General features: G+C 40.4%; 1 protein-coding gene across 2 annotated transcripts in view; it reads left to right on the top strand.

Annotated features, from left to right (window-relative positions):
• The window catches only part of KIAA1549, a gene marked incomplete at its 3' end in the record, with an annotated part of 146176 nt that extends 124006 nt beyond the window's left edge, over nt 1-22170 (top strand). The window contains exons 18-21 of one of the 2 annotated variants that reach the window (XM_082846118.1): nt 2714-2760; nt 8510-8670; nt 13334-13479; nt 21964-22170. In XM_082846118.1, the coding sequence (XP_082702244.1) occupies nt 2714-2760; nt 8510-8670; nt 13334-13479; nt 21964-22170 (561 nt within the window). Of the gene's footprint in view, nt 1-2713; nt 2761-8509; nt 8671-13333; nt 13480-21918 lie in introns of both variants that reach the window. The other variant, XM_082846117.1, reaches the window with a different exon arrangement.
• Between the last annotated feature and the right edge of the window lie 2310 nt (nt 22171-24480).

Raw genomic sequence — 24480 nt, 5'->3', positions numbered from 1 at the left:
AAGTTAATCTCCGTGGAGTTGTCCTCTAAGTAGCAGGTGTGAATACCTGAGCTAAGATATTTTACGAGCAGACCTTACCGTCTGGTTGCTTTACCTCAGGCCCCTCCAGACTCCACTCACCACTTGCCTTTCTTGCTCTCTTGACTTGTTTTATACTGTATAGAAAGAAAGGATGCATTAAGAAGGGATTTTTATTCGCCTAGCTGATTGAAACCTTAAAGTTCTCTTTTGTCCTCCAAACTTTTTTACACGTGTGACCCACTTAAAGGAAATGCCTGCCGTCTGTCTGCGATTTTTTTTACAACCTTTTCACTGGGTGCATGTAGTCTCTAGAAAAATAATATCCTTTTTTTTTGCGGTACACGGGCCTCTCACTGTTGTGGCCTCTCCCGTTGTGGAGCACAGGCTCCGGACGCGCAGGCTCAGCGGCCATGGCTCACGGGCCCAGCCGCTCTGCGGCATGTGGGATCCTCCCGGACCGGGGCACGAACCCGTGTCCCCTGCATTGGCAGGTGGACTCTCAACCACTGCGCCACCAGGGAAGCCCTAGTATCCTTTTTCTGACTACAATAGATTGGAAATGCCTAGCACTACAGTAATAAAACAGTTAAAGAGTAGATAGCTACTTTGCATTGATTTTCTTTTAGTTTATCACTTATTAGATCTTTTGAAATCCTGATAGGTAAACTGTTAAGCCTTGATCCTTGTTTTTGGTTTTATTTTGCATGTGACTATGTTTAAAAAGTCCAAACTGTGCTGAAAGCACAAGGGCCACTGTAAATAATCTTTATCCAGTCTCAGATTTTTGTTTAATTATTTGGAAAAGGAATTGACACTTCTTTTTGTCCTATTTCTCTCTTCTTCCATAATCCCCTTTGGCTTTTTTACCTCAGTTGAGGAACTCTACAGGGTTCTAATCTTTGTCCTTTTGCCAAGGGAGGGGAAGCAGTGAGGGTCAGAGGTGAAGTAATTTGAGCACAGTTTCATGTCTAATAATCGCTTCAGAACTCTGAGGTACAGAGATTGTTCTGTACTTCTTGGCCTAAGGAAACATACCAAGAGAAGTGGAGTAGTTTGGTCAGTGTGTCTGACTCCAAAGCTCCTACTCCCCACCCCCCCGCACCAAACCCCGCAAAGTAGCGATTTATTCAGGAGGGCAAGTGTGGTTTTAGGAATTATGGGTGGTGCAGCCCAGTGGTTAAAAGCATTTCAGAAAGATAAATTAGGAGGAAATTGTTTAACTTCCTTGTATGTTGGTTTCATCTGTAAACAGAGATAGTGAGCACTTTTTTGTGTTGCTGTGGGCCTGAGTTAGTGTTCATACAGTGCATAACAAAATAATAATTCAGTAAATGGCAGCTTAGAAAATTAAAGATCTAATATTAGAGCAGGTCCAGAAGCAAGGCTGACTTACTAACTTAACTTGGAGCTCCTGATCCTGGACAACCTATTGGTTTAAACTGACGAGTTGGATGGATGCTGTCCAGAGTTACTGTCCTGCTAAAATACCTGATTCCAAAATAATGATTCATACTTGTTGAAAAGAAGTGTTAAAATCCAAGTCCCACGTATGCTAGGGTTAAGATATGTTGATTTCATGAGGAATGCAACGTAGGTCTAGGTTTCTTTAAATCTGGGAGACTTCCTTGGTGGCACAGTGGTTAAGAATCTGCCTGCCGATGCAGGGGACACGGGTTCGATCCCTGGTCGGGGAAGATCCCACATGCCACGGAACAACGAAGCCCAGGTGCCACATACTGAGCCTATGCTCTAGAGCCCAAGAGCCACAGCTACTGAGCCCACATGCCACAACTGCTGAAGCCCGTGTGCCCTAGGGCCCACGTGCCACAACTACTGAGCCCGTGTGCTACAACTACTGAAGCCTGCATGCCTAGAGCCTATGCTCTGCAGCAAGAGAAGCCACCACAGTGAGAAGTCCGAGCACCGCAACGAAGAGTAGCCCCTGCTTGCCGCAACTAGAGAAAGCCGGCGCACAACAACGAAGACCCAACGCAGCCAAAAAAATAAATAAATTCTGGTGCCATCTTGTTTCAGTCAAAGAGCACCTGGTTAGTGCAAGTTAGTTCAAGTAAAAAGAGTTGATTGAAGGATACACGGACACCTTATGGAATTTAAGGGCAGGGAGTATTGGCTGGGCCTCCTTGGTACTAGAAAACTGTCAGAAACTGAAGGTGTTCATTTCACCCTTTAGGGTCTAACTTATGGTTCTCTTTATATTCTTTCTCTTTTTATAGCATTCTACAACATGGTACAGCATTTGCATTGTTTAGTTTCTTGAGTGTATTTGAATTGCTGTTGGGCACCCACTAGATCTGGTGACCATTGTGGCCCATGTTGATAGAGTCACTTGTACTAAATGTGGCCATTTAAGGACCACCTTTTTAGCAGAAGATACAGGTTTGTAGAAGATAAGCCTACAGAGAAGAGCAGGTGCAGAAACCCTGTCTGTTATTAATATTTTCACAAAAGAAAGAAAGGTCTAGAAACTAGTTGTGTGTTTATTAGCCCAGTTCCCCAAACTGAAACTTCTAGCATTACTTGATGGCAGAATGCCCTGATAGCATGCTAACTTTTTATGAGAAAATAATTCTCTTGGAAGTTGATCCTGCAAATCTAAATTTGTAAGTTTGCTGTTGTCACTTTATAATAAGTATTGAATGTTAATCTTCATCTTCTTTTGAATTTCTTCCAGAGATATGAAGACTATGGAATGGCTCCCCCATCAGGCCCATTACCAAGGTAAGGTTTTTAGGAGAAAATGTATCAGGACTTTCTCACATATGCTGTTTCTTAAATTTTGCAGATTTGTTTCTTTTAGCTAATGTGAGCAGATGAAAAACTCTTGAGTTGTGTGTTATCTTGATCTAACCAGTAGAGGGGGAAAAAAGTTGGAATTTAAGTCCCCCTTCCAGTAGTGACAGACTAGATAATTTGCTGATGATAACTGGAAAAGCTAGACAAGATTTAAAAATAAAAACAAAAAACCAGGTGACTAACAGGGCAGTGAAGCAGTATGGGGCCAAGATCTAGCAAATCCAGAGAGATGAGCCCTGCCTTTCTCCCACGGATACCTGCTGATTCCAGAGAAAGTGACTGAGAAACTGAGCAAAACTTTTGACGGACTCAATGAGGCTTGCTTAAAAATGCACCATATTGAAAGTTGTGTGGTACATGTAAAGCCATGTTAGTGGGGCACTTTGATGCCTTGAAAGAATCAAAATATATTTGAAAAGCAAAATGGGTGAAAATCAATAATCTAAGTGTCTGTCTCAATGTTAAAAAAAAGACCTAATAAACCTAGGGAGGTAGAAGGAAGGAAATAATAAAAATAAGAATAGAAATTAATGAAGTAGAAAACAAATACCATACTAGAGAAGACCAACAAAGCTGAAAGTTAGTTCTTTGAAAAATTCCTAGAAAGAGAAAACCTGAATAGTCCTATAACTATTGAGATTAAAGTCCTTATTAAAATTCTTCCCACAAAGGAAACTTCAGGGCCAGGTGGCTTCAACAGTGAATTCTACCAAACACTGAAGGAATAAAAGATACCAATGTCATACAAACTCTTCTAAAGAACAGAAAAAAGAGAAAACACTTCTCAACTTGTTTTATGAGACCAGCATAACCTTGATACCAAAGACAAGAAGGACAAGGACATTGTAAGAAAGGAAACATTAAGGGCCAGTTTCACTCCTGAACATAGATGCCAAAAATTTGAAACTATATATTAGCAAGTATATCCAGCAATATAATCAATAGGGTATCTATCATTATCATAATCAAATTGGATTTTTTTCCAGCAGTGCAAGAGTAGTTTAAAATTTTTAAAAATCATTGTAATTCTCCACTTTGCAGTGAATAAAGGAGAAAAATGTTCTCATTTCAATAGATACAACATTTGATACAGTTCAACATCCATACATGGTAAAAATCTTAGCAAACACAGGATAGAAGCAGACTGATAGTAATCTGATAAAAAGGTATCTTGGCAAATATTGCTTAATGGTGAAATGTTAAAAGCTTTCCTCTTGAGAGCAAGAGCGAGACAAAGAGTCCTGCTTGCATCACTTCCATTCGGCATTGCCCTGTGGGGTCCTGGCCAGTGTAATAAGGCAAGAAAAAGAAACAAAAGGACTAAGGAATTCAAAGAGAGAAATAATACTGTTATTATTACAGATGATATAATTTTGTAGCAGAAAAAACTAAAATGTCAACACATGAATTGTTAGAAGTAAGCGACTTTAGCAAGATGGCTAAATAGCAAGATAGTTAAATTACAAGGTAGCTGGATACGAAGATTACAGAGATCAGTATACAGCATTATAAGACCAGTATACAAGAATCTGTTCTGTTTATGAGCAGTTACAGAAAATAAACAATTTTAAAGATACTATATAAAATAGCATTCAAAAATATAAAATACCTCAGGATAAATCTAACTGAAGATATTCAAGCCTTCTAAAGAAAGATATTCATGGATTGTGCATTTTTTAAATGTCAGTTCTCCCCCAGTGATCTATAGATTTATTGCTGTCCCATTCACAATCCCAGTAGTTTGTTGGGTTTTTTAATACATGGAAATTGACAAACTCACTCTGAAATGTATGTGGAAATGCAAAGGGCCAAGAACAGACAAGACACTTTGAGAAAGAAGAATAAGATGTTAGGATTGTTCTAAATGTTATAAATTACTGTCAAGGAATTAAGAGTGTGGTATAAAGCAAGACAAATAGACCATTAGAACAGAAGAGAGGGTTGGTAATTCAGACCCACATGTGAATAGACAGTTGATTTATTTCAGTGAAGGAATTGTAGATAAACAGATTTAGTCTCAGAAATCATATTCAACTATCCCTTTAATGATCGGAAGTCACACAGAAGTAGGAATGTTATCTGCTTCCTCCTTACTTTTTCTTTTTTTAAAAATTTATTTATTATTTATTTATTTTTGTTTGCATTGGATCTTTGTTGCTGTGTGCGGGCTTTCTCTAGTTGTGGCAAGCGGGGGCTACTCTTTGTTGCGGTGTGTGGCTTCTCACTGCGGTGGCTTCTCTTGTTGGGGAGCACGAGCTCTAGGTGCCCGGGCTTCAGTAGTTGTGGCACGTGGGCTCAGTAGTTGTGGCTCGCGGACTCTAGAGCCCAGGCTCAGTAGTTGTGGCGCACGGGATTAGCTGCTCCACGGCATGTGGGATCTTCCCGGACCTGGGCTCAAAGCCGTATCCCCTGCATTGGCAGGCGGGTTCTTAACCACTGTGCCACCAGGGAAACCCACTTTTTCTTTATTTTTCTTTTATTTGCCCTCATTTTCAGCAGGGTTTCTTTTATTTTTCCCCAACCCTCCTCCCCCACCAAGGCAGTGCTTTGTGGTCCAAAAGCAGCAAAAGGAACAGGTGGAGATTAGGTGATCCCAGGCAGAAGCTAATGATAGGGGGACCAGGTGACCTGACTTGCCCAGTTCAGTCCTAATTTACAGCTGTTGTTCAGTGTAATTATTAATATATTTCACTCTCAAAAGTGTTCTGGTTTGGATAATAAATTTTACGGTCACCCAAGATAAAAGATTCTAGAGTATTTGGAGTACACTGAACTATCTGAGCACACAATTTAGGATTAAAAGGATGCAAATGTAGGCAGGAGGGTGCTTATTGACTGGGTAAAGCAGAAATAAGTAAAGGACAAGAGATAGTTCCTGGGTGGATGGTCCAGAGATTATGATTAGGTTAGGTGAGCTCCAGTTTACAGATCTGGAAGAAGGAGTGTGCATTGGCTAAGCTCTTAGATATGTAAGGCCAGAGAGGTCAGACATCTGTTTCCGAGGTCAATCTAAAACAGCAGCATTTATTTAAAGAGATTAATATAGGTAGCCTGAGTTTCAGTTTATGAGCTGTACTCCAGAAATCACAGTATAGAATAAGGGCAAGTTGGTGTACTTTCTCATCGAACAGGTATAATCTGTTAATTACTAGTTAACTGTCATTTGCAAGAAACTGTAATTAAATTATCATCTTTTTTTATTCTTAAATTTCTTTAGAAGAGTGGTTCTCAGGGTGAGATTCTTAGATCCCTAGAAGGTCCTTGAGAACCGTTCAGGGAGGTCTGTCAGGTTAACACTATTTTTTATAATAATATTGTTATCTGACTTCTCTCATTCAGTTGACCCTTGCACCAAGGTGCGAAAGCAATGGTAGGTGAAACTGTGGTGCCTTAGCATGAATCCAGACGGTGGCACCCAGCTGTTGACGGACTCGCTCCAGTGTTCTTCACTGCTGGGCAATCACAGCTTTTTTTTTTTTTTTTTTTTGCGGTATGCGGACCTCTCACTGCTGTGGCCTCTCCCACTGCAGAGCACAGGCTCCAGACGCACAGGCTCAGCGGCCATGGCTCACGGGCCTAGCCGCTCCGCGGCATGTGGGATCTTCCCGGACTGGGGCAACGAACCCGTGTCTCATGCATCGGCAGGCGGACTCTCAACCACTGTGCCACCAGGGAAGCCCCACAGCTTTTTTTTAAATGCCAGTTTTATGTTAGTATGTCATTGATGAAGTAGTAAAAATTAATTTTATTAAACCTAGACCCTTGAGTCTCTAACAGTCTGGGTGACAAAAGAGGAGATGCATATAAAGCACTTCTGCTGAATATGGCCTTTTGAAGAAAGGCACTTGTTCACTTGTTTGAGTCGAGAATTGAACTAACTGGTGCCGTGTTTTTGCTTGAACAAACAGCCAGCGGACTTGGGTGTTTGGCCTCGAAAATGAACCTGTCACTTCAAGGAAAACAACTGACAGCATTTGTTGCCAATAATAAAATTGAGCTTTCAGGTGAAAATTAGAATTTTGGAAATTTGTCTGCCACCGTGCAATTGACAGCTTCCTAGTACTTAAAGCCTTCTCTGATGAGCTCAATGGTGATATTAATGAATGTGATTTGGGGTTACTGTAAAATAAAATGTGTCAATAAAATAAAAGTCTGCATAACTCATTGAACCAGTATTTTCCAAATGACCAATGTCGTAAAACCACGCATAGGTCTATTCAAAGTGCAAGAAAGACCAGTGGTTTTAACGTAACAGAGATGAAAAGTTCATTGATACCGTTTCAGAGTCTGTATTGCCACTCACCCTTAAGGAAATATTGTTGAGTTCTGGTGTGGTTTCAAAGAAGAATATTTAACCGAAATACTATTTGAATATTATCTGGAAAGGCTATTAAAATCTTCCTCCTTTTCCCAACTACATATTTATGTGAGGTGAGCTTTTCTTCTTAAAATAACTGATGGCAACTGATTGAATACAAAGTTTATGAGAATCTAGATGTCTCCTCTTAAGGACTTTTTTTTTAAATGTAGAATTCTTCTCATTTAATTTTTTTTGAGGGGGGTGGAAAATATAGTTAATTTTATAAAAAACGTTGACATGTAATAGGTTTAATAATGTTATTTTTAAATGAATATTTAATTTTTTCAGTTTTAATTTTGAACATGAAAACTATCTATAGGTACGGTACGCATAAACAAAAGCTCTTGGGAGTCCTCATTTTTATGAACTAAATAGTTTGAGAACCACTGCTTTAGAGCACTGGTTTTTAGCCTTGATGAAGCTCAGGGTCATCAGTGGAGCTTTAAAAACTACCAGTGTCTGGGTCTCACGTCTAAAGAGTCTGTTTTCATTGGTCTCGGGTGCAGCATGGGCTCCCCAGGTAACGCTACCATGCGGCCAAGGTTGAGAACCACCCCTTTAGTTGGGCGCTGGAGGTGAACGGGCCCCGGGGCTTGAGCCACACCCTCTTTGGGTCTGTAAACTAGAGCATTACTTCTTCAGTCATCCAGCAGATGGGACAAGCATCAGCTGTGTTCCAGCATGTATACTGGATGGCATATATACTTTTCATAGCACTGCAGATTTGTCAGTGAGCAAAGAGAGTCCCTGCCCTCAGAGGGCTCAGAGCCCATCTTTTATTTTCCTAGTTCATTTCCTTCCTTTTGGAGTCTGATGCTTTAATAAGAGGAGCCATTACATGTTAAATAATTCCTTTTGCTATTTTCTCATTTTCTGGAGAATATACAGTTTTATAATGTCATCAGATAACTAGTTTAGGCCAATTCCAAATTTGCGATAATTGGTGGATAATTATCCAGTATGGTCTTTTCGGCAGTTCTTGTATTTCGCATTGTCTGTCAGTTAATCAACAAAACAAAGAATGTATCCTGATAGCCTACATGATTTCCCATACCTTGCAGGTGCTGTGCTTTGCAGTGGGTCTTGTTTCCCTCATTAATTGTTTTGTACTTGAACCTTGTTGCATAGCACTTATACCAAACAATATTCAGACATATTCATTTTTAATCTGGAGCCTGCGTTCTGGGAGAGGAGGTGGCTAATGAGCCAACAGACCAATAGGTCTTATTTTTCCTTAAGGGCTGAGGGTGGACCTAATAAAGTGCCGGAGTCGGGCAAGTGTGGTCCTGACGCTTGGGTGCGCTTCGCTTTCAGACCAGGTTTTGGCCCCGGTTTGCTGCAGTCTGCGGAGCTGCTGCCTGCTGAGCCCCAGCAGCCCCAGGCCTCGTCTGAAGCCACCTCGTGTGCTGCCCGAGGGATCTACCCTGACGAGGTGTCATCGGTGGCCCGGCCTCGGCCTGTCGGGGGCACCACAGGTACACGTGGCTATTTACCTTGCGTTTCTTTTTAGCTAACTTCTGCAGAGATCATTTTCGACTTCCCAGAGCATCAGCATCCCGTTACTGGCCTCTTCCGCCGGTAAGAGCCGCGTCCCCTCGGATCCCGGTAAAGATGTAGGGCTAGGGAGGTAGGAAAGGAGAGAGTGGCTGAGATCCCAAGACTGATGGCCTCTGGTTTGTTCCTGAGTAAGTGTCTCGAAAACAGTCCCTTCACATGGAATTCACACCCACACCTCTTCCAGGGAAAACGTTTCTGAAGTCTTACAGTGAACTGAAAGACCTATTTCTGAGTGCTTGCAATGGCATGAAAACAAGCGTTTATTTTAAAGAAGGCACTTTTCCAGTTTGTAATAAGCAACTTAAAGTTGATGGAAAGTGACCAGAGGGAGATTTGTGTTTCATTTGGTCATTTCTGGGAGGGTATAACCACTGTTTTCTCCTTGAGCCTTACCTCCCTCATTTTTTCCCTTCTACCTTTATTAATAATCATCTTTTTCTCGTTCTAAAGTGTTCTTGTCATTATCCCATGCCTCTATGCCTGTCCCTTCCCTGCTGTCACACATGGGCAGAGTCGGCAGTGGAGGGCCTGGGGAAGCTGGTGGCCACATGGAACTGTTCTAGGTTTTTTTCCACCTCCTCTTTCATGTCATCATTAAAAGAACAATCTTAGTGTCATTTGTGAGTAACCAGTGCAGTCCTTTACTTGGCAATTCAACAGTGAAAGGTCACATTTTCTGAAGTTGTCTTCTAATTCATTACTAAACTTTTAAGTCTTTGCACACTGCTTTTCTTTACTTTTAGTATTTAGGTTTGCTTTAATTACCTGTTGGAAGTCAAATAAAATCTATACCAGATTATCTCCACATAGGAAATAAAAGTTCTCAGTTTATGTTCTTGAAAGAACATAAAGTGCCCAATTCCTGGAGCTCTTGAAGCCGGAGAGAAAATATGTTTTATTTTTAAAGGATTCTAAAATATATTTTAACTAGTTGTTTCGGAAACATTACACATAATGTGGTTTACTTGTAAAACTATAATATTTAGTATATTCAGTGTAAAGATACAGGGAATTTTTTTTCAGACCAAAATTAAAATTTTTTCATATATTCAGTTTTGCTTTTTTAGAAAAAGAGCTATAAATACCAATATTTTAACAATCTTTTTTGTCAGTTTTTGAGATGCACGTAGAAATTTGAGGAAAGGAAGAGCCCTTAGAATTTTGGTAAAGCAAAAAAGGTATAATGGTTTCTGAATTGAGTATCCTCAATAATTATATCCAGATTAGGAATAAATTTATTTTCAGAAAATGAGAAGAAAAGAAAAAAATACATTTGTCTCAGAGTCCCCTGGGAATTTTGTGATACTAGTTGAACCCACAACAAATCCTCATCAAGTTCAGTAGATGCTTGACGTTTATGAGGGATTCATTCTGAGATCTTTGTAAATCCCCAAATTTTCAAACACTGCTAGACCTCATAGTTGATTTCCCTAATCAGTCCAACAGAAGCGTAAGTGGACCAGCTAAGAGACCCTTTCCAGACCCATAATGAGAGACACTGCTGGTTGTTGACACACAGCACCCAGCATGGCTGAGCTGATACTCTGACAAAGCAGTTGGCCGGTCGGCCTCCACCAGGTTGCCTGAGACCCAATCTTGTGCCCCAGATTACAAATCACTGTTGCATGTCATGAAACTTCATCTCATGAATAGTTGATACTATGAACACTGATTTGTGCATATCACTCAGTGTTCCCCGAGCTCTTTCCATTTCTTTCTTTCTTTTTTTTTCTTTCTGTTTCTTGTACAGCTACTCTAAAAAGTCCTCAGAGTTCATTATTACTCTGTCTTACTGCATTTTATTACCAGGGCTCAGAGCCCATCTTTTATTTTCCTAGTTCATTTCCTTCCTTTTGGAGTCTGATGCTTTAATAAGAGGAGCCATTACATGTTAAATAATTTCTTTTGCTATTTTCTCATTTTCTGGAGAATATACAGTTTTATAATGTCATCAAATAACTAGGTTAGGCCAATTCCAAATTTGCGATAATTGGTGGATAATTATCCAGTATGGTCTTTTTGGCAGTTCTTGTATTTTGCATTGTCTGTCAGTCAATCAACAAAACAAAGAATGTATCCTGATAGCCTACATGATTTCCCATACCTTGCAGGTGCTGTGCTTTGCAGTGGGTCTTGTTTCCCTTATTAATTGTTTTGTATTTGAACCTTGTTGCATAGCACTTATACCAAACAATATTCAGACATATTCATTTTTAATCTGGAGGAATATAGAAATTACATGTATGAAATATTTGAAGAGGAAGTTATTTTCTAATAATTTGCCATAAGAGATTAAATTGTGTAAAAATTTGAAATGGAAAAAATACTAAGATATACGAGAAAAGTTACTTTTCTGACTATGTAAAATTATCAAATATGTATATGTCTAAAACTTACCAAAAGCAAAAGGAAAGTAGTACCTAGGAAGATTTATAGCAGATATGACCAAGAGGTAATCTTATTATAGAGAATGCCTCATAAATTGATAAATGGGCAAACTGCAAAAGTTGAACAGGCAAAGGACAGAAAGAAGGAATGCACAAAAGAAATGTGTGTGTATCATATGAAAGTAAACATGAAAAATGTCCAGTTTTGAAAATGATTAAAGAAATGCAAATTAAGACCATGATGAGCCACCATTTCAATCATGAAATTGTTTTTATAATAATGTGATGTGGTAAAATTAGCATTCGGTTTCTTTATCTGTACAATGGGGATAACTTTAGTACTTACCTCTTACGGTTATTTGATGATGGAAGAAGATAACAAATGTAAAGTGCTTAAAATAGTGCGTGGCATACAACAAATTTTAATAAATACTAGCGGCCATTATTATTACTATTGTATTATTTCCGATGATGGTGTAAATCGTTAAACTTTCGGAAAGCAGCTTGGCAGTATAACATCATGAGCCTTTGATTTGGTAAGTTTGGGAATATAGGCTCCCCTCACTGAAGAAATGCAAAATACTGGAGAAAAACTACATGTACAAAGATGTTTATTATTATTCAGAATAGCAAACAACTGTGAGCTCCCTCAGTACCCAGTTATAAGGGCATCAGTAGTAAACCGTACAGCTATTTAAAATGAAGAGCTCAAAAAAAAAAAAAAAAAAAAAAAATGAAGAGCTCAAATAGAGCCAGAAAAAGGGAATTTAAGATTTCCTGGTTGCCTCCTATGCATTTGGTACTTGACCTATTTTATCTCTTTTAATCCTTGAAATAACACTGTGAGGTAGACTTTTTAACTTCATTTGAAAAGTGAGGCATTGAGGCTCAGCTGGAGTGATTACTGGGTGTCCAAGGTCACAGGACTTGTCAGTGGCTGAGCTGCAATGCAAACCCAGGCTTGCTCGGGGTGATGGGCCACTTGAATCATGGGGGAGCTTGTGCTGTCTCGTTAAGTGAACAAAGCAAGATACAGAATCCTGCCTGAACTATGACCTCAACTACTGTTACAATTTTAACACAAAGGTATGCTTTTCTCCCTATGCAGCTGTCTGAACCTTTATAAGTGATGGGGAACACTGTGCTGCATTTCTGTTCTTTGCAAGATTTGCTCAGACAATGTCTGTTGGGCAAACAGTACTGATAGTTCTAATAGTTTTAATACTGTTATGAATCTTCAGTAACTGACAAGCACTCCTGCAGAGTACGTTTTTAAAAATGTATTTGATTAACAGAGGCTGTTAATTAGGCAACTAGAGTAGGAGTAGACTTGAAGACGGAGGGGGCCACCTCCCTTATCTCTGTGAAAACCCTGAACATTTGTGGGACCAATCTGAGCATCACAGATGAATTAGATGATCCTAGGAGCATTTGTAAATTGGTATTTTATTTCACAGTGTTTAAAGATCTGTTTTTCCTCCCTCCATCTGTTGAAAAGAGGTATTTCCGTATGCCAAAGTTGATGGGGGAGAAAAATATGTTGTTTAAAGCCTGGCTTTCACAGCCACACAAGGCCATAGTGAGTCTGAGTGTAGAATGAGTGCTAGAGATCATCTGTCTTTGCTATCAGTATACCTCAATGAGAAGGCTGGGTGGGTGGCGTTAAAGTTTTAATTATGATATGACTAAGTTATGAAAACAATGAGAGTGTAACAAAAGTGTACTTTAACATTCTGAATTCACACTCTGCCTGTTAAGGAAACAAAAGCATATTGTATTTTCAGCTCCTTGTGAGTCTGAAAGCCATAAGCAAGAACCAGGTTTCAGCTTCTTCGTGGCTCCAACAGCTTTCACTCCTTTTTTCTGAATAGATAAGGTCATCCTTATTTGTAGCCTCTACAGAAATGAATGGAAGGGCCCTCTGTTATGCCGTTTATTCCCAGTCCTTTGATGTCTGGCTGGGAAAATATGAACATCACTCTTAGCCACTGTATTGAAAGGAAGTAAAAGCCTGCAAACCCAGAAACTCATGGTCTGTTTTTCTTAGGACATGTCTTCTCTGGAGGTAGAATTGGTGCCACGTTTGAGCAATGCTCGTATCCCCAGGGCGTGCTGTGGTCAGAACCGAAGTGTCTTACTGGGCAGCCTCACCCCCCTACCAGTGTTCACTGGGCCACTCATTGTGTTCCTCCAGGCTCCCAGATCCAGCACCTGACACAGGTGGGAATTGCCAGCAGAATTGGAGCTCAGCCAGTGGAAATCCAACCAGGCAGAGGCAGCCAGTATGGGGGACCAGGCTGGCCTTCGTACGGGGAGGATGAAGCTGGCCGGAGAGAGGCTGTGAGTACCTTGTGTTGGGATCGTCATTGAGAATTCAGACATGATCACTTAGTGTAGCTGCTGCTGCTTCTGCTCGGGGGATCTCTTTTTAAAACCTACATAAAGTTTTAACTCCCCTCGCTTTTTTCCCCTTGAGTGTGTTTTTTTCTTGTAGTTTGTAGATGGGAGATTCCCTCTGACCAGAGTGGGAGAGTATTGGCATTGAAATTTGGGAAAGTATATAATTTTTCTTGAGGTAGCTTTCAGGCTTGAAGTAGTGAGTTTTAAAAAATAACTTAAGAGGGCGGAGTCAACATGGTGGTGTGGGAAGACACCAAGTTAGCGTCTCCTCACAACTAGGGCACCTGCTGGCTGCTGGTGGGGACCCTGACGTCCAAGGAGATGGGAGGAACCCCCAAGTGAACCGGTAGGATGTTGGGGGACAGAGGGGGAAGGAGAAGTGGAGGCCAGGCAGGATTGGTGTCCCTGAGGCTGGGGAGATCAGGAGGGGCAGGCGGGAGGGGCCCTCCAGGAGGTGCGGGAGAGAAGTGGAGGGCGATTGCCCCACCCACTTGGGCATGGGGAGCCTGCTGGACTACCATATGAGGTCCCCTGCCCTCTGAGAACAGGGTTGGGGGGCACGCCTGGGCCCCTTCTGTTCCTTGAGCCTAAGCCCTGCCCCCCACAGCCCCCAGGGCCTTTTCCAGCCCTGTGGGTCCTCAACATAGGCCCTGCCCACTTGCCCAAACCTAGCCCTTGCTTAGGTCCCACCCTCCACAGCCAAGGCCTTTTCCCTGTTTTTTCTTTTTTTTTCTTTCTTTCTTTCTTTTTTTTTCTCTCTTCTCCCTCCTCCTCTTTTTTTACTGTTGTGGTTCCATTGTACCTTCCGGTTGTTGATTCATCTATATTTTTATTTTTATATTCTTTCTAACATATGTTAGTTTCCTAGTCTAATTTTATTTTTTACTTTGTTATTGTTCTCTCTCTCTTTTTTTTTTTTGCCACCCCACGTGGCTTGCGGGATCTTGGTTCATGAGCCAGGGACCGGGCCGAAGCTCCTGCGGTGGGAGCTCCATGTCAGAACCACTGGATAACAAATAACCTCAGACCCCAGGGAATAGTCATTGGAGTGAGGTCTCACGGAGTCCCTCATCTCAGCACCAAGACCCAGCTCTACCCGATAGCCTACAAACTCCAGCCTTGGAAGCCTCAGGCCAAACAACCAGTAAGACAGGATCACAATCCCACTCATTAAAAAAAAAAAAAATGAGACAGCCAAAAAATATGTCACAGATGAAGGAGCAAGGTAAAAACCTACGAGACCAAATAAATGAAGAGGAAATAGGCAATCTACCTGAAAAAGAATTCACAGTAATGATAGTAAAGATGATCCAGAATCTCAGAAATAGAATGGAGGCACGGATTGAGAAAATAGAAGAAATGTTTAACAAAGATCTAGAAGAACTAAAGAACAAACAAACAGATGAACAACACAATAACTGAAACGAAAAATACATTAGAAGGAATCAATAACAATAACTGAGGCAGAAGAACGGATAAGTGAGCTGGAAGACAAAATGGTGGAAATAACTGCTGAGGAACAGAATAAGGAAAAAAGAATGGAAATAAGACATTCTCAGAGACCTCTGGGACAACACTAAATGCACCAACATTCGAATTATAGGGGTCCCAGAAGAAGAAGAGAAAAAGAAAGGGTCTAAGAAAATATTTGAAGAGATTATAGTCGAAACTTCCCTAACATGGGGAAGGAAATAGTCACCCAAGTCCAGGAAGCACAGAGTCCCATACAGGATAAACCCTAGGAAAAACGCACCAAGACACATATTAATCAAAGTAACAAAAATTAAATTCAAAGAAAAAATATTAAAAGCAGCAAGGGAAAACAAAAAATAACATACAAAGGAACCCCCATAAGGTTATCAGCTGATTTTTCAGCAGAAACTATGCAGGCCAGAAGGGAGTGGCAGGGTATACTTAAAGTGATGAAAGAGAAAAACCTACAATCAAGATTACTCTACCCAGCAAGGATCTCATTCAGATTCGATGGGGAAATCAAAAGCTTTTCAGACAAGCAAAAGCTAAGAGACTTCAACACCACCAAACCAGCTTTACAACAGATGCTAAAGAAACTTCTCTAGGCGGGAAACACAAGAGGAGAAAAGGACCTACAAAACCAAACCCAAAACAATTAAGAAAATGGTAATAAGAATATACATAATAATAACCTTGAAAGTAAATGGATTAAATGCCCCAACCAAAAGACACAGATACAAAAACAATACCCATATAAAATGGGTCTGAATGGATACAAAAACAAGACCTATATATATGCTGTCTACAAGAGAACCACTTCAGACCTAGGGACACATACAGACTGAAGGTGAAGGGATGGAAAAAGATATTCCATGCAAATGGAAATCAAAAGAAAGCTAGAGTAGCAATACTCGTATCTGATAAAATAGAGTTTAAAATAAAGACTATTACAAGACAGAGAAGGACACTACATAATGATCAAAGGATCAATCCAAGAAGAAGATATGACAATTATAAATATTTATGCACCCAATATAGGAGCACCTCAATACGTAAGGCAAATGCTAACAACCATGAAAGGAGAAACCAACAGTAGCACAATAATAGTAGGGGACTTTTAACATTCCACTTAACACCAATGGACAGATCATCCAAACAGAAAATGAGGAAACACAAGCTTTAAATGACACAATAGACCAGATAGATTTAATTGATATTTATAGAACATTCCACCCCAAAGTGGCAGAATACACTTTCTTCTCAAGTGCACATGGAACATTCTCAGGATAGATCACATCTTGGGTCACAAATCAAGCCTCAGAAAATTTAAGAAAATTGAAATCATATCAAGCATCTTTTCTGACCACAATGCGATGAGATTGGAAATCAGTTACAGGGAAAAATCTGTAAAAAAACACAAATACATGGAGGCTAAACAGTGCTCTACTAAGTTACCAAGAGGTCACTGAAGAAATTAAAGAAGAAATAAAAAAAAAACATAGAAACAAATGACAACGAAAACACAATGACCCAAAACCTATGGGATGTAGCAAAAGCAGTTCTAAGAGGGAAATTTATAGCAATTCAGTCTCACCTCAAGGAAAATAAAAATCTCAAACAATCCACCCCTACACTTAAAACAACTAGAGGAAGAACAAAGAAAACCCAAAGTCAGTAGAAGAAAGAAATCATAGAAATCAGAGCAGAAATAAATGAAATAGAAACAAAGAAAACAGCAGCTAAGATCAATAAAACTAAAAGCTGGTTCTTTGAGAAGATACTTATCAAGAAAAAAAGGGAGAGGATGCAAATCAATAAACTTAGAAATGAAAAAGGAGAAATCACAACTGACACTGTAGAAATAAAAAGGATTATAAGAGACTACTACAAACAACTATATGCCAGTAAAATGAACAACCACGAAGAAATGGACAAATTCTTGGAAAGATACAATTTTCCAAGACTGAACCAGGAAGAATTAGAAAATATAAACAAACCTATCACAAAAAATGAAATTGAAACCGTAATTAAAAATCTTCCAACAAACAAAAGTCCAGGACCAGATGGCTTCACAGGCAAATTCTATCAAACATTTAGAGAAGAGCTAACACTGATCCTTCTCAAACTCTTCCAAAAAATTGCAGAGGGAGAAACACTCCCATATTCATTCTGTGAAGCCACAATCACCCTGATACCAAAACCAGCAAAAGATATCACACTATATATATATATATATATATATATATATATATAAATAAATAAATAAATAAATAAATAAAAAATATATATATATTTTTTATATATATAAAAAATTATAGACCAATATCACTGATGAAGATAGATGCAAAAATCCTGAACAAAATACTAGCAAACAGAATGCAACAACACATTAAAAGTTTCATGCAAAAAAAAATAATAATAAAAAGGTTCATGCACCATGATCAAGTAGGATTTATCCCAGGGATGCGAGGATTCTTCTGTATATACGTAGATCAATCAATGTGATACACCACATTAACAAATTAAGGAATTAAAACCACGTGATCCTCTCAATAGATGCAGAAAAAGCTTTTGACAAAATTCAGTTCAAAATTCATTTATGATAAAAAACTCTCCAGAAAATGGGCATAGAGGGAACCTACCTCAACATAATAAAGGCCATATATGACAAACCCACAACAGGCATCATACTCAGTGGTGAAAAACTGAAAGCATTTCCACTGAGATCAGGAACAAGACAAGGATGACCACTCTTGCCACTCTTATTCAACATAGTTTTGGAAGTCCTAGCCACGGCCATCAGAGAAGAAAAAGAAATAAAAGGAATACAAATTGGAAAAGAAGTAAAACTGTCACTGTTTGCCGATGACATGATATATACATAGAGAATCCTAAAGATGCCAGCAGAAGACTACTAGAACTAATCAGTGAATTTGGTAAGGTTGCAGGATACAAAATTAATGCATATAAATCTCTGGCATTCCTGTACATCAACAATGAAAAATCAGAAAGAGATATTAAGGAAACAATCCCATTTACCATCGCAACAACAACAAAAAAATACTTAGTAATAAACCTAAGGAGGCAAAAGACTTGTACTCATAAAACTATAAAACACTGGTGAAAGAAATCAAAGATGACATAAACAGATGGAGAAATATACCATGTGCTTGCATTGGAAGAATCAATATTGTGAAAATGACTATACTACCCAAACCAATCTACAGATTCAGTTTAATCCCTATCAAACTACCAATGGCATTCTTCACAGAATTAGAACAAAAAATTTCGCAATTCGTATGGAAACATAAAAGACCCCGAATAGCCAAAGCAATCTTGAGAAAGAAAAATGGAGTTGGAGAAATCAGGCTCCTTGACTTCAAACAATACCACAAAGCTACAGTAATCAAGAGAGTGTGGTACTCGCACAAAAACAGAAATATAGATCAACAGTACAGGATAGAATGCCCAGAGTTAAACCCACGCACATATGGGCACCTAATTTACGACAAGGGAGGCAAGAACATAAGAGTGGAGAAAGTACAGCCTCTTCAATAAGTGGTGTTGGGAAAACTGGACAGCTACATGTAAAAGAATGAAATTAGAACATCACCTGACACCATACACAAAAATAAACTCCAAATGGATTAAAGACCTAAATGTAAGACCAGACACTATAGAACTCTTAGAGGAAAACATAGGAAAAACACTCTTTGACATAAACCACAGCAAGATCTTTTTTGACCCGCCTCCTAGAGAAATGGAAATAAAAACAGAAATAAACAAATGGGACTTAATTAAATGTAAAAGCTTTTGCACAGCAAAGGAAACAATAAACAAGATGAAAAGACAACCCTCAGAGTGGAGAAAATATCTGCAAACGAAACAACAGACCAAGGATTAATCTCCAAAATATACAAACAGTTCGTGGAGCGCAATATCAAAATACAAACAATCCAATTAAAAACATGGGTGGAAGACCTAAATAGACATTTCACCAAGGAAGACATACAGATGGCCAAGAGGCATGTGAAAAGATGCTCAACATCACTAATCATTAGAGAAATGCAAATCAAAACTACAATGAAGTATCACCTCACACCAGTCAGAATGGCCATCATCAAACAATAAACGCTGGAAAGGGTGTGGTGAAAAGGGATCCCTCCTGCACTGTTGGGAATGTAAATTGATACAACCACTATGGAGAACAGTATGGAGGTTCCTTAAAAAACTAAAAATAAAGCTACCATATGACCCAGCAACCCCACTACTGGGCATATACCCTGAGAAAACCATAATTCAAAAAGAGACATGTACCACAGTGTTCATTGCAGCTCTATTTACAGTAGCCAGGACATGGAAGCAACCTAAGTGTCCATCGACAGATGAATGGATTAAGAAGATGTGGCACATATATACAATGGAATATTACTCAGCCATAAAAAGAAACGAAATTGGGTTATTTGTAGTGAGGTGGATGGACCTAGAGTCTGTCATACAGAGTGAACAAATACTGTATGCTAACACATATATATAGAATCAAAAAAAATGATGCTGATGAACCTAGTTGCAGGACAGGAATAAAGATGTAGTCATAGAGAATGGACTTGAGGACACAGGGTGGGAGGGCAAAGCTGGGGCAGAGTGAGAGTGGCATTGACATATATACACTACCGAATGTAAAATAGTTAGCTAGTGGGAAGCAGCAGCGTAGCACAGGGAGATCAGCTCGGTGCTCTGTGATGACCTAGAGGGATGAGATAGGGAGGATGGGAGGGAGGCTCAAGAGGGAGGGGATATGGGGACATGTGTATGCATATGGCTGATTCACTTTGTTATACAACAGAAACTAACAGTATTGTGAAGCAATTATACTCCAATAAAGATCCATTAAAAAAACTTAAAAATAATAAAAGCAATATTCATTATGAAAAATCTGCAAGAGGCCTAAGAAACAGTTACTTTTCCTACCATTTTTTTCAATTATGGTAAAATACACAACATAAAATTTACCGTTTGAACCATTTTTAAGTGTACACCTCAGTGGTTTTAAATACGTTCGTAATATTATGCAACGATCCCACCATCCATCTCCATAGCTCATTTCATCTGAAAAACTGAAATTCTATACCCATTAAACCCAAACTCCCCATTCGCCGCTCCCCCCAACTCCAGGCAACCAGCATCCTACTTTCTGCCTCTCTAATTTTGACCTTTAAGGAGTGTGTTTGAACCTCTAAAATCTGGACTTGATCGTTGGTGTGATCACTATATAAATATTCTTGATCTCACATACCTCCTTGCTCTCCATTTGAGCTTTATTGTTGGTTTGTTAATGTCATTTCCATTATAACCACCGTGAGTAGGTGCCTTTGCTGTAAGCAGACTGTTTGGGACATCGCAATACGTAAGTCATCTTTCGGAGGCTTCTTATCACTGTGGTCACTCCTTGAAAGGAATGGAATCAATACGGGCACCGGTAATTTCTACAAATGCTTTCATTTTTCTCAAGAATTCTATACCGAAGGGGATTAAATTAATGAATTTGAAAACACAAACCAAAATAATATTTTTTGTTTTATCCTCATCACTCTGCCTCAGCTTTCGTTGCACTTACATGCTTTTCCAGCAGATACACTAAATTCCCTTTGCGACTGGTTGCTTTTACTCAGTGGAAAGAAATTAACTTTAGGATATAATGTTCCCCTGAAAGACACATGGCTATCCTTATAGTCTCAGGTCTCTGCTTTCCATTTGCTGACAGTTTGCTTTTTCTGTGCCCAGCTTAGTTTCCTGAGGTGTTCTGGGTTTTCCCGTCAAATCCGACATGCACTTTTAGAAGGCCTCTCGGTCATGATGTGGAGAAGTGAAATGTAGACGTTTTTCTAGGGCTTGACTGTCATGTTTACCAGGCTATCAGGTTGCTCTTCGCACAAGTGAAACCACAGACGTAGTGTGTGTGTGTGTGTGTAAAGAGATTTTTCACTGAAAAAATATGGAAAAAAATCACTGAAAAGTATAATTCTTTCAAAGGAATGCTTGATCTGTATTTTGCCAACGTCAGCAAAACTATTGTATGTTTTAGCGCAGATAGCTTTTTAAAGAAAAGGCTCTACAGAGCACTGATACACAGACACACGGACAGACAGGACAGAAGATGACTTTGTGATCTCGTCGCTGTCCCGTGGGCCCAGTCTGTGTTCTCATCACACCTTCCTTGGGCTCTGGACTCTGAGCAAAGGCAGTTGCTGTTCCCGTCGGTCCGTCTGCCAGTATGTGCTTATCCCTTTGAGCAGACATCTTCATCCGACCTTCCCATCCGTGGGCTGCTCTGGCCTCCCTCTCTGTCCAGCTCTTTAGGGCCCTTCCTGGCTCCCCAGCAGCCCACTCACTTCCACACACGGCAGCGCAGGGATTAGCCAGTGGGGCCGACTGCACATTCATTCTTTCTGTCTATCTTTAAGCAAGTGCTTATAGGCCCTTGTTTTCTGTTTTTTTAAAAAATATTTATTTATTTATTTAGACTGGGCCAGGTCTTAGTTGTGACATGTGGACTCTTAGTTGTGGCATGTGGACTTCTTAGTTGCGGCATGTGAACTCTTATTTGCGGCATGCATGCAGGATCTTGTTCCCCAGCCAGGAATCGAACCAGGGCCCCCTGCATTGGGAGCACGGAGTCTTGCCCACTGGACCACCAGGGAAGTCCCTAGGCCCTTGTTTCATGGGCTTCTTTATTGTACTGGTCTCCCTCGAGCAATTTGTCTGCAGTTACTTCTCTCCATCCCTGTCCTGGGAGGCTGAGTTGTTGGGTGGGAGATGGGCGGAGCACGTCCAATGCCAGTTTGCATCTGATCTTCCCTTCTGTTTTCACGTGGGAAGTACAGTAACGTTTGCCATGTTTTTCAGACACATGTGCTCGGACATCAGGAGTATTCGTCACCGCTGTTCCAGGTGCCAAGGACTTCAGGTCGGGAGCCCTTGGCTCCTCCTGGGAACCTCGCGCACCGGGGGCTGCCGGGCGCCGGGCTGGCCTACCCTGCCAGCTCCACGGAAGACCTCCAGCCCAGCCACTCCTCAGCCTCTCTCATCAAAGCTATCCGCGAGGAGCTGCTCCGGCTCTCCCAGAAGCAGACCACCGTGCAGAACTTCCACAGCTGATCGGCCCCACCTTGCAGATTTGCCAAGTATCCGCTTCCCGTGGAAGCAAGACTAAAAGGAAATCAACTGAGCAGGTGTCTGGAAGAGGACAAGCATCTCCTGGGCTGAGGGCCCAAGTAAGGGAACAAGTTGCAATTGTAAGAGATGCCATAAGTCACGTGACAGCTCATGATGCTTTTAATACGTTGGCAATTTTGTGACCACCTGGGTTCAGTTGAAATGTATGTACTTTTGGCTAAAAGCCAGCAGCACTTCACGAAAGACGAACCATGATTCTAAGCTAATGAAGTGACTAAGTTAGTCTCTCTTTTAAAGGTGAAAGATGAAAATGTGTAGATGGTGTAGGGATTAAAGGAATCTAGTATTTCCGTGGGAAGATGTGATTCAGACTGGTTTGTACAATGAACCTGCTGCTTTGTTTTCTGAGGAAAGAGAGTTGAAGACATTCACAACTTAATTTCCCTCTTTTCCTCCATAGGAACTTATTTTAATAGTAATATTAACAACATGAATAGTAAGACTGTTTGGGAATTTAAAGAGCTACTAGTGAGAAACCAAATGCTAGATTGTAGAGCCTGATGATTCCAAACGAAGCCATCGACTGCATTTTCCTTCTACTTCCGGTGCTACAGCTCCAAGAGCCCTTCACGTCGTCTGTGAAATGCAACTTTGGCTTTCTCAGTGGAAGGATATGTGGAAGGTTTCATTTTGTTCTAGAAAGGGGGACAAAAAAAGCCTCCCAAAATGGAAAAAGCTTAATATTTATTTGGTTTTTCAAAATACATATCAAAGTTTAGATTTACATTCTTAATTGTATTTGTGGTTTGTGAATCGGACACATGCAACTGCTCATTGCATCTCATTTGAGTACATGTCTTCATCCAGGCCAGGCCTAAAGAAAGAGGCTTTCAGGAGGTCCTGATGGATCCTTGCACTTTGCTGATGAGTTGCTCCCAAATTATGTTTGAATGAGAAATCTTACATAAGCAAAAATGATCTGTCAAAATTCCTAGGACCACTGAATGGTTGGTTATCCACGGATGCATTCACGGTAATCACATTCCCTGTGTTCGAGACCTGGAAATGAAACTGAGTTCCGTTCAGCCTCTTCGTAATGAGTCAAGAAAGGAAAGAAGAGCTTTGAGACCACGAGGGAGAAAAATGTTCCTTCTAATTTCTGATTCTATTGTCCCTGACTCCGTCTAGTGACTGTTAAAACCGTCTTTGGGCCCAACAGAGGGGTCCTCCCACTTGAGATTGACCCCTGAAGGAAACATGTCTCCCCTTCCCAAAGTGGAGTAAGGAATAGAGTAACAAGGGCTGTTCTGTTTTCTGGGACCTGAGTGAAATGAAGAAGAAAAACAGACTTAGAATTTCCATGAATCCTTTTTTAGTAGATCAACTAATATCTTTAATTAAATAACAGATACACAGGCAGAACACGGGGTTGTGACTGGTCAAAATCTGTGTATCTGTGTCAAATTTTAAGAACCCTGAAGCAGCTAAAACGGGTTCCTAAAGTGTAATCATTGGGTTTTCAGAGTCATGTTTCAGCCCTTCCTTAATTAAGCCTGTTGTATAGACCCAGAGTCTCGCAATCCAGGGGAAGTTGGTTCTGGGAAATTAAAATGTAGCCATTTTTCATCTTTGCCCCTCTGAAAAAGGGGGCGTGCAGGAGGACAAGTCTCTTGAGGATGCTAAATAAAGGAATGGGAACTCCTTTTTAGGCGACCCTCACAGGCTCCAAAGAACGGGGGAGAGAAGACCCCGATCTGGGCTTGATTCTTACCTCTTGGTCTTGGTTAAATACCAGACTTGCCCAGAGTGGAGATTCTCCTTGCATGTCATTCAAAAATACCAGGTTTCTTGAATGTGTAATTAAGAATTTCAGAGATCCAAGCAGCATTTTATCATGGACACCTTACGGTGAATTCAGATTGAGTGCCAGCTGATGGGGTAAATGCTGGCCCCTCTCCTCCCATTCTGCTCTTTGTCCTCAGTGTTCACACGCAGATTGTACGAACATGATTACCTCCTTAGTACATGGCAGGAATGGGCCTCTGTTTTAAATGGGGCTGCAGTAGCAGTTTTGATGCCTTTCAAACTAGCATAAGGAGATTCTACCTGTATTTTTCTTCTTAGAACCGATACACTTTTAAACCGACGTCAAGACCAAAGATGACGTGGAATAAACAACCGCTGATGTGTGGTGGGTGTGAGCAGGCCGGTGGGATCCCCGGCACTCTTGTGTTGGCCATAAAGCATACTCAGTTTGCACTCAGTTTGACCATCACGAGACTCAGAACAGAC

This window comes from Leucopleurus acutus, assembly GCF_964270905.1.
Source record: "Leucopleurus acutus genome assembly, chromosome: 9".
NCBI lineage: Eukaryota > Metazoa > Chordata > Mammalia > Artiodactyla > Delphinidae > Leucopleurus > Leucopleurus acutus.
The sequence above is the reverse complement of the archived record's forward strand: the minus strand, read 5'-3'. Positions and strand labels throughout refer to the sequence as shown.